This window comes from the organism of the source record quoted next, unplaced genomic scaffold (assembly GCF_019419815.1).
Source record: "Pyrus x bretschneideri cultivar Hongxiangsu unplaced genomic scaffold, Pyrus_bretschneideri_v1 Contig15, whole genome shotgun sequence".
Lineage (NCBI taxonomy): Eukaryota > Viridiplantae > Streptophyta > Magnoliopsida > Rosales > Rosaceae > Pyrus > Pyrus x bretschneideri.
Window position 1 is genome coordinate 5455348 of NW_025999446.1, and position 15208 is coordinate 5470555.

General features: G+C 36.4%; 1 protein-coding gene across 1 annotated transcript; it reads right to left on the reverse strand.

Annotated features, from left to right (window-relative positions):
• Positions 1-2918: 2918 nt before the first annotated feature.
• On the reverse strand, positions 2919-14413 carry LOC125475548 (EG45-like domain containing protein). Its single transcript, XM_048580450.1, has 4 exons — positions 14310-14413; positions 12539-12660; positions 11819-12119; positions 2919-3060 (listed from the first exon to the last, which is right to left on the reverse strand). The coding sequence occupies exons 2-4, from the start codon at positions 12654-12656 to the stop codon at positions 3054-3056; spliced, it is 426 nt and encodes a 141-aa protein (XP_048436407.1). The 5' UTR covers positions 12657-12660; positions 14310-14413; the 3' UTR covers positions 2919-3053.
• Positions 14414-15208: the final 795 nt, after the last annotated feature.

The following is a 15208-nucleotide window of genomic DNA, read 5'->3' on the forward strand; positions in this document are numbered from 1 at the left end:
AATTGCTCTCAGCCAAAAGCAATCTTGAGTTGCTTCGTGTAGGGCAAGAATTTCAGCATGGTTAGATAAAGTGGCAACTAAGGTCTGTTTAGCTGACCTCTAAGAGATTGCGGTGCCTCTAACGGTAAAGATGGAACCTGTTTGAGAGCACACCTTGTACGGATCAGATAAGTATCTTACGTCGGCATAACCAACAAGGCGAGAATCGACTCGAGATAAGGGGGTGCGGCATTACTCAAGGATCCGTAGGAATAGAACAAGCCCAAATCCATAGTACCCTTAAGGTAATGGAAGATGTCTTTAACACCAGTCCAGTATCTGCGTGTTGGTGCATTACTGTATCTTGCCAAAAGATTAACAGCAAAGGAGATGTCGGGTCTAGTGCATTGAGCTAAGTACAATAAAGTGCCTATCGCATTTAGATAAGGAACTTCAGGCTCTAAAATCTTTTCATCATCCTCCTTTGAACATAATGGATCTCATTTTGCATTTAGCGATCAAACGATCATAGGATTACTTGAAGGCTTCACTTTATCCTCGTTAAAGCAGCACAACAATTTTTGGGTGTAGCTCGATTGATGTACTAAAATTCCATCCAAACGGTGCTCTATCTCGAGACTGAGACAGTATCGAGTCTTTCCTAGATCTTTCATCTCAAATTTCGACTTAAGGTGCATGGCAGTTCTCTCAAGCTCTTCAAGAGTTCCGATGAGATTCATGTTATTGATATAAACTACAACAATCGCAAAACCAGAATGTGACTTCTTAATGAACAAAAACATAGTTTGTTGTTCACTTGTCCTTGACTAGTCAAATACTCACTCAGACGATTATACACATTCTTCCAGATTGCTTCAAATCGTAGAGTGAACGCCTTAGCTGAATTGAAAGCGTCTTCCGGGGTTTGGAAATATTTGATCCATTCAATGAAAGTCCTTCAAGAACTTTCATATAAATTTCTGTATCAAGATCCCTATAAAGATACGCAGTTACTACGTCTATCAGCTGCATACTTAGTTTTTCGAAAACTACCAAACTGATAAGGATAGCGAAAAGTAATCACATCCATAATGGGTGAATAAGTTTCATCATAGTTAATCCCAGGACGTTGTGAGAAGCCTTACGCAGTAAGACGAGCTTTGTAACGCACTATTTTGTTCTTCTCATTACGCTTCCAAATGAAAACCCACTTGTAGCCAAAGAGCTTCACATGTGAAGGAGTAGGAGCTACAAGTCTAAACACCCTATGTTTCGCAAACGAATCAAGTTCAACTTGGATTGCTTGTTTCCAGTTTAACCAATCAGTTCTACATCGACATTCATCAATGGAACGGGGTTCAATGTCATTGCTCAACATGATCTCAGTAGTTACTGCATATGCTAATGCATCGTCGACGATTATCTCATTTCTACACTAAACATCATCCAAGTTAACATAATGGACCGAAATCTCACAATTCTCGGGAGGTGGATTAGTCTCTTCAAGGACGCTTCCATAATCTAGAATTTCCTCATAAGTTAAATTGAATGAGTAGACTACAGTCGGATTCACGGTTGGCTCCAGATGAGCCTGTGCTGCAGGCTTCCTCTTTCGAGGGTGTGAATCCTTTGAACCTATTGGTTCACCACACTTCTATGTAGAGGCATATGATTGACTAGCCGCTAATGTACATGGATAAGCCAAAGTGGCTTCTCGGGTCTCCAGGAAGGAAGTTCGTCGTACATTTGGTACATTCATCTTTGCAGACACATTCGCAGCTGGAATATGTGATCTTGTCACTCGCACTAGATCGGTGAAAACATCTGGCATGCTCTAAGCTATGTTCTAGATATCTAATATGCGTTGCACTTCAGTTTCAGACTGAGCGATGTGGGGATTTAAATGAGACAAGGTGGGAGCCATCCATGATAATTCACATCGTTCTACATGGACATTGACATTCTTATCTCCCCCTAACGATGGAAACGCTATCTCATAGAAGTGACAATCCGCAGAACAAGCAGTAAACAGATCGCCTATCAAAGGTTTTACGTAACGAATAATTGAAAGAGAATCATATCTGACATAGATTCCCATTCTTCGTGCAGGCCCTATTTTTGTTCGTAAGGGCGGCAAAATTAGCACATAGACCGCACAATCAAAAACACGCAAATGAGATATGCAGGTTCGTATCCAATAACCAACTGAAGGGAAATATATGGTTGGATCGCAACAGGCCTTAGGCAAACCAACATGGCTGTGTGCAATATTGCGTGGCCCCAAGCAGCGATCAGGAGCTTGGTACGTATGACCAACAATCGAGCAATCATTTGCAAGCGCTTAATGAATGTCTCTGCCAGGCCATTCTGGATGTTAAAATGGGGTACTGGATGTTCAACTTCAACCCCAACCGACATGCAATAGTCATCGAAAGTTTTAGATGTGAATTCTCTAACATTATCCAATCGAATAGAATTGATCGAATAATCAGGGTGGTAAGCCTTGAGCTCGATAACTTGAGCCAACAGTTTGGAGAATGCAGTGTTCCTTGCGGACAACAAGCACACATGTAACCAATGTGTGGAGGCATTGATTTAACCCGTTTTATTGCTTAAATAAAAGTTAAAGGTCAAATTTGACTCAGTATGCATTGGAGATGTTATAAGTTATAACGTACACCACTACATTTGAATTTTTGCTCATTGCATAACTTTTAATTTTTGCCTATTGCATAAGAGACAAACTTAGTATAATCTTCAAATTTTAGGATTATTATGCATGTAAGGTTACATTGATGTAAACTTATTTGAGCACAGAAGGTAATTTTGAACGGTAAGCTTTGACGATTATAGCGTAAGTTTACTTTATTTGTAATTCAATAAACGGTACTTTACTTGAATTTTGAGATTGGATGTGTAACATTATGTTGTAACACCCGTTAAAAGTAAAGGTAAAGAATCCAAAATAAATAATGATGATACACAATTTCATAACGTCCATTAATAATTTTATTATAACAAAGAGCATCATTACCCTTTTCTTAAAGAGTACCATAAAATTTCCCTTTCATAGTTCATATCCTGCAAAAGAAAAAAATTACACCTGATCATTTACTGTCATGAAGAAACACAAGATCAACTAAGTGTAGAATATTCTTTAATATATAATATTCTTGTGCATGTCTAATTAGCACATTTACATATTAAAAACCAGTACAAACCAATACAAATAATGAAAGGAAAAACTCTATGTTGCCATTATTTCCTCAAGGGTACGTACAAGAGATATTGTATACACTAAGGGGATGGGTGGACTTAACCTCACAATGAACTAGTATTAATGTGATTCAAATTCGCTTTTGGCGAGAATCGAACCTAACACCTCTCACTTACAAGTGAAAGACGTACTGTTACCCCTTGAGGTTACATAATAACATTGTTACCCATTAACCAGAGAGTAGGCGCAATCAAACAATAGAGGGATCTAATCATAATTCTCATTTTATCAAATTTGTATATGACAAAATTTCCAAAGTCTTGCTCTCTCTAGAAAGACACACCCTAATACAAGTAAAATTCAACTAAACACTAACCACAAACCTGGAAAGTACACACAAAGCAACCAAACTAAACGACCTTCCATCCTCAAAGTTTCTAGAAAATCAAAGGGTCCCCTCCAAATGGAAAAATTTGCAATCGATTGATAACTTTCCCGAAGAAATTCAAATCCAAAGTCCCACTTCTTCTCTCCGCCCTCTCCTCCATGGCAGCGGACCATAAATATAAGAAGAAATTAGGTTCTCATTCCTATTTTCACTATTCCATTGATAGGTTATTATCACTATTTTCTCTATTTCATTGATTAAACCTTGTTTCTTAGCAAATTTTGATCAAGGTCATTTATTTCAATAATAAAATATTTATATATCAACATAATTAAATTTTATATTTAAAATATATTCATTTAGTGTTAGAAACGTTACATTTAGTATCTTTATATTTATGGCTAAACTTTCTATCATATATTTCTATTTTAATTAGTTTGTCTCCAATTTTAATTTGCAACCATTTTTTAAGTTTGTACTAATTTTCTTTTTAGTTTTAATTTGTACCTATATATTAATTTTCTTTTGTGCCCATATTTTTTAAAATTTCTATTTGTACTCAGAATTTTTTTTATCTTTTACTTGTACCCATAATTTATTTAAAATGTACCCATTCTTCTTTATAAATGTATACCAAATTTTTTTTGAAAAAAAAAATATATATTAAAAATGTCCCAATTTTTAACACTATGGATACTCTTTTGCCGTTTATTATCATGTATTGTTACATTGTTTTTATCCATTTAATATCCATTTATTAAATCAAAAATTTTGAATTATTATTATTGTAGCCATTTCTAATTGTATTATAGTGAGGGATATTAAATTTGAGATTTATATGCCATATATATACACAACACTCACTCTCATTACGAGAATTAAATCACGTCCCAACTTGGCTTGAGGCCAAGACTTTTTACAACTCGCACCAATAGCAGCACTGAGTAGCTGGAGATTGATCAAAAGGGTAGCCCAGCCCCTTTCCTCTAATTTAATGATTGTGACCATATTATAGTAAAAAATTTAATGCCAAACATAGAATATAAATTTTGATAGTAATATAACAAGGTGTACAAAATCAAGGGAATATGATAAAAATTTGAATACCATTAAGATTTTAGTCAAAGAGTCAATGACTAGGGACCAAATTCAAAGTCTCTCTAAATATATATAATTCTCATTTTGTTAGTTTTGTGACTCGATCTATCAATTTGACTGCAATTTGAATAGGGTTAATAACTCCGGATTTGTTAATTAACCCAAATTTATTCATGAAATGTCATGACAAACGTACTTAATTGACTCAAATTTGCCTCGGCTTTGAACTTTATTGAGTACTAACAATTAGATATTAGCATGTACATTGACTTAGAACTTGGTGCCTCTATATATTACTGGACCAAACTCTATATGTTGTGCAAAACATAATACACATCATGCATGCATTATTAGAACTGATCTTTGAATTCTTGTGCCTTCTACAACAATTAAGGTCCTCAACAGACCACCAGCTAGTTTCCCTACTAATCCCCTGTCTAATTACCATAATTACGTGTTCATAAACATGCTCACATCCCCAAATGAAAGTCATAAAGTTAATGTCAATGGTGTTGAGTTTTAAGTGTTTTGTTTGTATTATCTTTTCATAGAGAAACAGCAACACAAGAATACAAGATATATAGGGCAAGGTGTGATCAACACACTGATCACCCTCGAATCACTCTTACACGGCAACTCCATAAAACAGGGAGCAGAAAGAAGGTAAGGCAAAAAGTTTCTAACCACCATAGAAGTATGGGAAAGAAGATACAAGATCTAACTATAAGTAAGGTGACAAATGCACCCATATCGTCTACCTAACCAATAGCTCCGGATACCCACTCTTGACTTTTATTAGATGATATGGGGTGACTAATGCTGCATCTGATGCTGCATATGACTAATGCTGCATATGGAATACCCACTCTTGACTTTCAATACTCCCCTTCAAGCTAGGTCCAGAATGTTGATGGAACCGAGTTTGGATAGAAGACGCTTAAACTGATTTGGAGGAAATGGTTTGGTGAAAATGTCAGCTAACTGATTAGCACTTCTTGTGTAAAGAGTTTGAATCACTTGAGTTTGCACTTGAGCACGGACACAGTGACATGTTTTGTTCGTTCGTGGAACACTGGATTGGAAGCTATGTGCATTGCAACTTGATTATCACAGTACATTGACATAGGTTGCTTTGTTTGAAACCCCAAATCACTCAACAGACCCTTAAGGTTTGCAACTTCATCAACATTGTCCCCAGTGATTAATAAGTCATCAACATAGATCTGTTGGGTTTTTTCCAGCCCATGATAAGTTGTCCTAAGTCTATAAGGAATTATAGTCTTAAAGGATTAAATTGTTTTCCCAATCGGAGTTGTTTTCCCAATTGGAGTTGTTTACCCAATTGGAGTTAGTTTCTCAATTGGAGTAGGTTTTATAACTAGTTTCCAATTAGGATTAATAATCCTTATTGAAGAAGACCTTTATTATGTCTATGTAAAGGGGCTATTGTACTAGTTTTGATTTAGAAGGGCAAAGTGTGTGCGAGAGAAAAGAAAAGAGATAGTATATTTCTTGTTCTTGTTCTTTCAGGTTTTTCGTCAAGTCCTAGTTCTAGAGATTTGGCAAGATTGTTGGTTGTACTCATTATTGATATAGTGAAAGATTGTTGTTATTGTCCCGTGGACGTAGGCACATATTGCCAAACCACGTAAATTCTTGGTGTTATTTATCTTGGTTATTTGTTTTTTGATTTCCAAAGTTTGTTCTTGTTTTTCCCATTCTTAAACGCGACATTCTCAACAAGTGGTATCAAAGCCAAGTTTGGCTGATATCCATTTAGAACGGAGGGTGCAATTATGATGAAACTCACCCACTCCAACTGGGTTACGTGGAGATCAAGAATGGAGGACATGCTTTATTGTAAAAATCTCCATGAGCCAATTGAAGGTATTAATAGCAAGCCAGCAAATATGTCTGAAGCTAATTGGACCAAGATTAATCGTAAAACTATTAGTACGATTAGACAATGGGTGGATGAGAGCATCTATCACCATGTGTCTAAAGAAACTGATGCACAAGCTTTTTAGAAGAAGTTAGAATCCCTCTTTGAGAAGAAGACCAATGCCAATAAAGCATTCCTTATCAAAGAGCTTGTCAACGTGAAGTATGCGGAAGATGTTAGTGTAACCGAGCACTTGAACAACTTTTAGAACGTGATCAATCAGGTAGCCACTATGGGTTTGAATATGAAGAAGAATTGCTAGCACTTTTATTGATGGGATCTTTGCCAGATAGTTGGGAAACCTTCGTCGTAACTGTAAACAATTCGGCTTTTAATGGCATACTGTCTATAGATGCTGTTAGGGATAGCATGTTTAATGAAGAAACAAGGAGAAAAGCTTCAGGTGCAGTTGCTGGACAACTCTTTGTCACAAAGAAAAGAGACAAAAATTCTGGTGAGATGAGATTCAATGGCGACTACCACTATTGTGGGGAAAAAGGTCACATGAAGAAGCATTGTCGTAAATGGAAAAAGGAATAAAAGGATGGGAACAATACTGCAGGTGTTGTGACTTATGATGAAGAGCTTCTTTAATGCAAATGATTGATGGTTTTCTAGCAAAGAAGTCTATAATTACCTTTGCCAATGACGATGCAGGGGGAGCCTGGTCAAGAGAAATCTAATCAAGAGGGTCTTGGTTAATGATTAGTTCGATCAAGGGGAGCTTGGTTATGGGTAGTTCGATCAGGGGGAGTTTGGTCATGAAAAGTTCGATCAATGGGAGTTAGGTCAAGAGAAGCAATCCTATTTTGGTATACTTTCCTCATGGTTTGGAGGGGGAAATTGTTGGGTTTTTTCCAGCCCATGATAAGTTGTCTTCAGTCTATAAGGAATTATAGTCTTAGAGGATTAAATTGTTTTCCCAATTGGAGTTGTTTACCCAATTGGAGTTAGTTTCTCAATTGGAGTAGGTTTTATAACTAGTTTCCAATTAGGATTAATAATCCTTATTAAAGAAGACCTTTATTATGTCTTCATAAAGGGGCTATTATACTAGTTTTGATTTAGAAAGGCAAAGTGTGTGCAAGAGAAAAGAAAAGAGATAGCATATTTCTTGTTCTTATTCTTTCGGGTTTTTCGTCAAGTCCTAGTTCTAGGGATTTGGCAAGATTATTGGTTGTACTTATTATTGATATAGTGAAAGATTTTTGTTGCTGTCCTGTAGACGTAGGCACATATTGCCAAATCACGTAAATTCTTGGTGTTATTTATCTTGGTTATTTGTTTTTCGATTTCTAGAGCTTGTTCATGCTTTTCCCATTCTTAAATGCGATATTCTCAACATGATCAACACAACAAGTTTGCCAACCACTTCTGTTCGAACAAACATGGAAGAGTCTGCATGACTTCTTTGAAAACCAACTTCTTCAAGAACCGAGCTGAGCTTGGCGTACCAGGCTCTTAGGGATTGTTTTAATCCATAAATGGATTTATGCAACCTACACACCATGCCAGGCTCATTGTATTGAGGATATCCCGACGGAAGTTTCATGTAAACCTCCTCTTCAAGGTCACCATGGAAGAATGCATTCTTCATACCCATTTGGTATAAAGCCCATCCTTTATTCACAGTAACAGACAATAACACCCTCACAGTGTTCATATTGGCAACTGGAGTGAATGTTTCCTTGTAGTCCATGACATATGTTTGAGTGAATCCTTTAGCCACCATCCTAGCTTTGTGCCTTTCAATCGATCCATCTGAGTGGAATTTGATCTTGTAGATCCACTTACTACTAACTGCCCTTTTTCCTGGTGGAAGTCTAACTACACTCCAAGTGTTGTGATTAGTAAGAGCATGAAGCTCTTCCTTCATGGCATTTCTCCACACTTCTTGACAGTTTGCTTCTTGAAATGTTTGAGGCTTGCAATGACTGGTGATGGTGTTCAAATAGGCAGCATAAGATTTTGAAACTTTCTGGTAGGACATGAAACCACTGATTGGATGTCTTGCAAAATAAGTCACATAATCTTGAAGTCTTGTAGAAGGATGCCTAACACGCACTGGATTTCTTTTGCCTTGAAACTATTGTGTTTCTTTTGTTGAGCTTTCTGGCTCTTCATGAGGAAATTCTTCATTATGCATCTGTTGGTCAAGATTGTGATTACTATCTTGAGTTTTATTAGGAGAATTAAGAGGTTGTATCTCGAAAGATAGTTCCTTAACCCTTGGTAAGGGAAAAAACTCAAAACATGACTCCTTCTGTGACTGATCTTTAGACAACTTGTTGAAAAAAGAGTTAGTTTCATCAAATCGTACATCCCTTGAAACTACAACTCTTTTTAACTCGGGATTATAGCACTTGTAACCTTTTTTAGTAGATGAATAACCAAGAAACATGCATTTGTTAGCCCTAGGGTCCAGTTTATCCCTATGTTGTGGTTGAATATGAACATAGCATGTGCATCCAAGGACTTTAAGGTGTGACAGACTAACATCCTTCCTTTTAACACTTCTATTGGAGATTTGAACTCCAAGACTTGACTTGGTAATTTGTTTATGATATATGTAGCTGTCATGAACCCTTGGGACCAAAATCTTTTTGGTACATTCATGTGCAACATTAGAGCTCTTGTTTTTTCAAGTAGATCACGATTCTTTCTCTCGGCTAAACCTTTTTGTTGTGGAGTACTAGCACAACTGGTTTGATGCAAAATTCCATTACTGCTTAAATATTATTTCATGATGTGTGACATATATTCCGAGCCATTATTAGATCTCAAAGTTTGGATTTGGGAATTGAAATGATTTTTGACAAGATTATGAAAGTCTATAAATGCTTCAACAACTTCACTCTTAGATTTCAAAAGATATAACCAAGTAACTCTAGAGAAATCATCTATGAAAGTTACAAAGTACTTATACCCATCCAAAGGTTCAAAAAATGGCCCCTATATGTCTGAATGTACAATTTCAAAAACTTGTTTAGTCTTATTTGAGGATAAACCAAAAGGTAACCTAGTGGCTTTACAAAAATGACAAGTATCACACTGGATCACTTCTTTACACAGATTTGGAAACAATCTTGACAAAATGAGCTCGGAAGGATGAGCTAATCTTTGATGCCACAATGTTTGATCTTGACTTAGGTTAGACTTGCGTTGAAATCCCTTGAGAAATTATGTTTTCTTGGATAGGTAATAGAGACCATTTAAGAAAAAACCTTCACCAATCTTCTTCTTGGTGATACAGTCCTAAAAAATGACAATATAAGGGGAGAAAGTAACTGAACAGTTTAATGCATGTGTGATTTTTCCAACTGAAAGAAGTTGAAAAGGAAATGAAGGAATGTACAAGGCTTTAGGCTCTATATTGTCATACACTAGATGTATTTTTCCCATTCCTACCACTTTAGCTCCTTCCCTATTAGCAATTGAAACATGTGAAGGTGTTGGAAGTTTTTTAAAATCACAGAGCTTGTAAACTTGGTTGGTCATGTGATCTATGGCACCAGAATCTATGACCCACAAATCATGCAATTGATTTATATTTAGAGCAATTTTGAAAGCTGTCAGTATACCTTGCATGTTGTCTTGAGTGAGCTTTTTTGAGTCAGCCAGAAAACCTACAAACTTTCCCAGCATTGCAGTTGAGTTGCCATTACCAGAGGTACCAGCTTCATCATTCCCAGAGACTTCCTTCTTCAGTTAAAGGAACGCAGCGAACTCATTTATAAGTGTGGTGGGATTGAAGGTAAAATTCAGAAGATCCTCTGAGCCTCTAGTTCACAAGGATGAGGCATGATTAGCTTTATAACTAGGAAACGGAAGCTTCTTCTGAATAAACCTTTCATTCTTCATGAAGTCTGGTTTGAGCTCAGGGTGGAGAATCCAGCAAGTGTCCCTCACATGTCCGGTGGCATCACAATGTTTGCATTTGAGATAAGGATTTCTTCCTTTGTACTTTTTATCACTGGAGAAGTGTTTATTTTCACTAGAAAAGTAAGCCCTAACTTCTGAGGCAGTTGTTGAGGTACCGGTGTTCATAACCCAACCTTTTTTCTCACTTCTTCCCTTTGAATTGTTGCACAAACATTTGCAAAGGTGGGGAGCTCTGGATTCATGAGAATATGGCTATGCAGATCTTCATATTCCGACCACAAACTAGTGAGAAGCTGGAAGATTTTGTTTTCTTCAGCCCTTTCAAGAAGCAGGTTTGAGTCCGTTGTATATGGACGGAATACCTCCAACTCATTCCACATACCTTTTAGACTTCCAAGTAGCTGAACACAAGGTTTTCCATCTTGTTGCATGCTCATGATATCTCTTTTAAGTTGAAACACACGGGCTGCATTATTCTAATTTCCATACATCTCTTGCACGGACTTCCACAACTGAAAGGATGACTTAGAGTAGCTGAATATCTCAGCTATCTTTCTTTCCATGCAATTGAGGAGCCATGACATGACCAACTGATTCTTGCTAAGCCAAGATTCATGAGTGGTAGAGGAAGCATCAGGAGCTTCAATACTTCTATTTATGAACCCTAGCTTTGATCTTCCTCCTAGGGCAAGTGAAACTGCCCTCGACCATGGTAAGTAGTTGAACTCATTTAGAAGCACAAAACTTAACCTTTGATTTGGATTTACATCAATCTCCGGTTGATTTTTATGACTGACTCCAAGTGAGCTATCAGTGTCAGACTCAAGGATGGGGTTTTCGTCAACCATGAAAGAAAGCTTGAAGAATAAAGCAACGAGTATCATAAGGACATGTTATTCTTGCTCTGATACCATGTTGAGTTTTAAGTGTTTTGTTTGTATTATCTTTTCATAGAGAAACAACAGCACAAGAATACAAGATATAGAGGGCAAGGTGTGATCAACACACTGATCACCCTTGAATCACTCCTACACGGCAGCTCCATAAAAAGCAAAAAGAAGGTAAGGCAAGAAGCTTCTAATCACCCTAGAAGTATGGGAAAGAAGATACAAGATCTAACTAGAAGTAAGGTGACAACTGCACCCATATTGTCTACCTAACCAATAGCTCCGGATACCCACTCTTGACTTTTATTAGACGATATGGGGTGACAGATGCTGCATATGGAATACCCACTCTTGACTTTCAATAAATGGTGATACAAAGAAAAAGACAGAAAAGAAAATAAAATCAAGAGATATTTACTACTTACTGTTGAAATTCTATGTTAACGAATGTAGCGGAAGAGTTGGCGATTGCAGCAAATGCAGTAGTAGAGAGAACTATGGTAGCATCACTTCTTGAAGGTCGGGACACCGAAGAGAGTGCACGATCCACTATCTTTACCTGAATCGTGTTCCCTGGAACGCAGGTTCCTCGCACGGGAGCGCTTATGCACCTCACCTGATATTGCCTTCCACAAGCTGCACCATTGTCCCAAATTCCCTCGCCAACGGACGCGAACAGGTTGCCCGGAGGAAACTGTCCCTGGTCACTTCCACCACAGGCGGTAGCTATATGCATGGAAGGTATTAATTAGTATGGATATGTTAACAAAAACAAAATTGTTATTTTAGACACACAAAACTGATAAACTATGTAATAGGTGTGCCTTAGCATTTGTATTTAGGATCACCTGTATAAGATTGTGTATAAGGTTTTGTATGTCTTCATAGCATTACTCTATGCAGCCATAGTCTGGAATTTATGTATATCTTCACAATTTTTTGCTAAAAAATCGTTTTTGGATATTCTTAAGTTCGTTTGCTCATAATTTTGAGATTAGCATTTCTTTACTTTCAGAATTTAGACCCTCGACATTTCCATAATCCAACAAAGTGTTCAAGAAAATAAAGCGAAAATCCAAAAACATAAAAAAAGAAAGAAAGAAAGAATTTAAGATGCACGAGAGTAAAATTTATGCAGAATTTACGTAAATAAGGGGGCCTGTACTGAGCAGCAGTGCCAACGTCAGCCTGAGAGGAATGAAAGAGCGCTTCGGATAAGAAGATCAGAAGCAGGCATGGAAGAGAACTCTGAGGCTTAGACATTTGCCTGATCAAAAAATAAGGAAAATTAATCAGAGGGAACTAGTTAATTATATGAAATATAATTATAAAGGTACAATATAATTAATTGCATATTCTTTTGTAAAAATTTGTAAGGATTCATTCAAAGTCAAAAGTCTGAAAATTAGGTTAATTTTAGCTTAAGGTGTATGACAGTTTTCTGTTAGCTCAGAGTAGGACACCAATAAGGGTTTCAAGATCAGTTTGAAAATGTATAATATGGCTAAGCAAGTAAAAACAGCAGAAAGTGAAAACACAAACACAGGTAAAAACAAAAATGGGCAGAAAGCAAGATATACTGATTAGTTCATTATTAAAATCGAATTAGTTTCAACTAATTTGTTTGCTACAGTACTTGAGGAGGGCTGAGAAGGGCCAGAGTTTAATGGTTCAGGTGGGCTTAATTATATATTAAGGAGGGTATAGTTAATTTGGATTCCAGATGATTTTAATAGACTTTATTAAGTGATAGATTTCAAAGGATTTTAATGGACTTTTCAATCCTATATGGATTTTCATTATAGATTTCAATGGATTTGTGTAGATTTTGATTATGGATTTCATAAGATTTCTAGGCATCATCAAACCAATACAAATAGACCAAATCAACATAACTTGAATTTCTTTGAGATATTTCAAAAAGAAGTTAATTATCATCATCTCCAACACAGGCCCCATGGTCTTTCAAGGCCTTCTTCTTCTTCTTACTCCCTCCTCCTCCACCCTTCAGCCTCTTCTGTCCCATTCTCCCACTCCAAAAAACCCAAAAACCCTCTTGCGCTTTTTATCAAACACTTGGAGGACCCAATTCACCACAACTAAACAAACCCCGCTGCTCTTTTTTCAAATACCCAACACCCACCAACTCTACACACCTCTTCATCCAATTTTCCAGAACCCAAGTCATAAAAATCAAATCTATGGATGGCAAGAGTTCTGTGAGATTCTGTTACGACCCGCTAGGGTTTGGGAGAGGAGTGGGAGAGGAAAGAAGGGAGTGAAAAAATGTGAGTAAGCTGGATTGGAAATCCTAGGGGTCGAGGTGGGTTTTTTTTTTCTCTTGGTTATGTATATTTGTACTCACAAATCAAATAAAATCCACAACTTAATGAAATACTATCAAATCCTTGATTTTTTTAATACCCCTAGATTTATAATCACTTTAAAAATCCCTATCAAAATCTATATTGACTACCTATAGATTTGGATGTATTTTAAAATCCTCTCAAATCCTAATTTGATTACACTATAATTTCAAAATCTTTTAAAATCCTCTTTCAAAATCTTAATTGACTACTATTTTGATTTTAAAGTCTATTAAAATCTTGTGAAATCCTATCAAATCCTAATTTGACTACACTCCTCAAAACAAGTAGGATTTTTAACGTTACAATTGTGAACCTTCTGTGTAAGAGTCCAAGAGGTGAGACAAGAACCCAATCTTAGGTTCTCAATGACATAAAAATCATACTAGAATATTAGAAATCTCAGCCGCCCATCCCCTACTCGCAACGTACTCAACATCGAGGGAGTCGGAGAGAGAGAGAGAGAGACGACATGGTGACGGTAAATCGGTTTTATTGAAGTCTCTCTCAAAGAGGACGCCCAATATGTAAAAGATGGAGGTAGCATTACCTGGTAAGCGTGATCAGCGAAAAGAATAGGGGCCTGAAGGCTGATGGAGTGCAGGAGAAACAAATTAGAAACTGATCAACTAACAAATTAAAAGATGGAGGACGTAAATATATATGTAATAGTGATATGATGGAAACCTTTAAGGGAAGCAACCTTATTTTTTTATAAAAATGAGGATTAGTTGTGTGGTCCACATCGCATCGAACTTTAATGATCTGAACTGTCTATTTTTCAAGTTTCACCTCATAGATCATCCTTACAAAATATTAGTCAAATTGGAAATGGATCATCCTTACAAAATATCAAAATATTAGTCAAATTGGAAATGGATCATCCTTACAAAATATTAGTCAAATTGGAAATGCTTGAGACATCTAATTGGGTTCAAAGAAATTAACGAATATTTTGTTATATAAGAATTAATGAAATTTTATCTTGATAATTAAATAAGCAAATGGTTTTGGATTGAATTGGATTTTCGCAAGGATGATCTATTAATTGAGACTTACAAAATAAATGGTTCGGATTGTTGAAGTTCGATGTAAAATGGACCCCACACCTAATCCCAATTTTTGGAAAAAAAATAGAAATCCCTTTTAATAAAGGGTCTGGAGATATGATCATATATACTTGTTGCCAACAAACAAGGCAATTCATTTGAATACCACATGAAGCGTTTCCCTTGCAAGGGAGTCAAACATATATATGGACGTTAAGTTTCCCCATTTAAAACGTAACTTACTCATTAACTCCTTTCTAATTTCTATACGTCTAACCAAATCCAATTCTACATGTTTTATGTACCTTCCTTATATATATATATATATATATATATATATATTATAGCAACCGTCCACATGCCATGGTTGTTGAACAGTTTTGAGGAGAGTTAATTATTT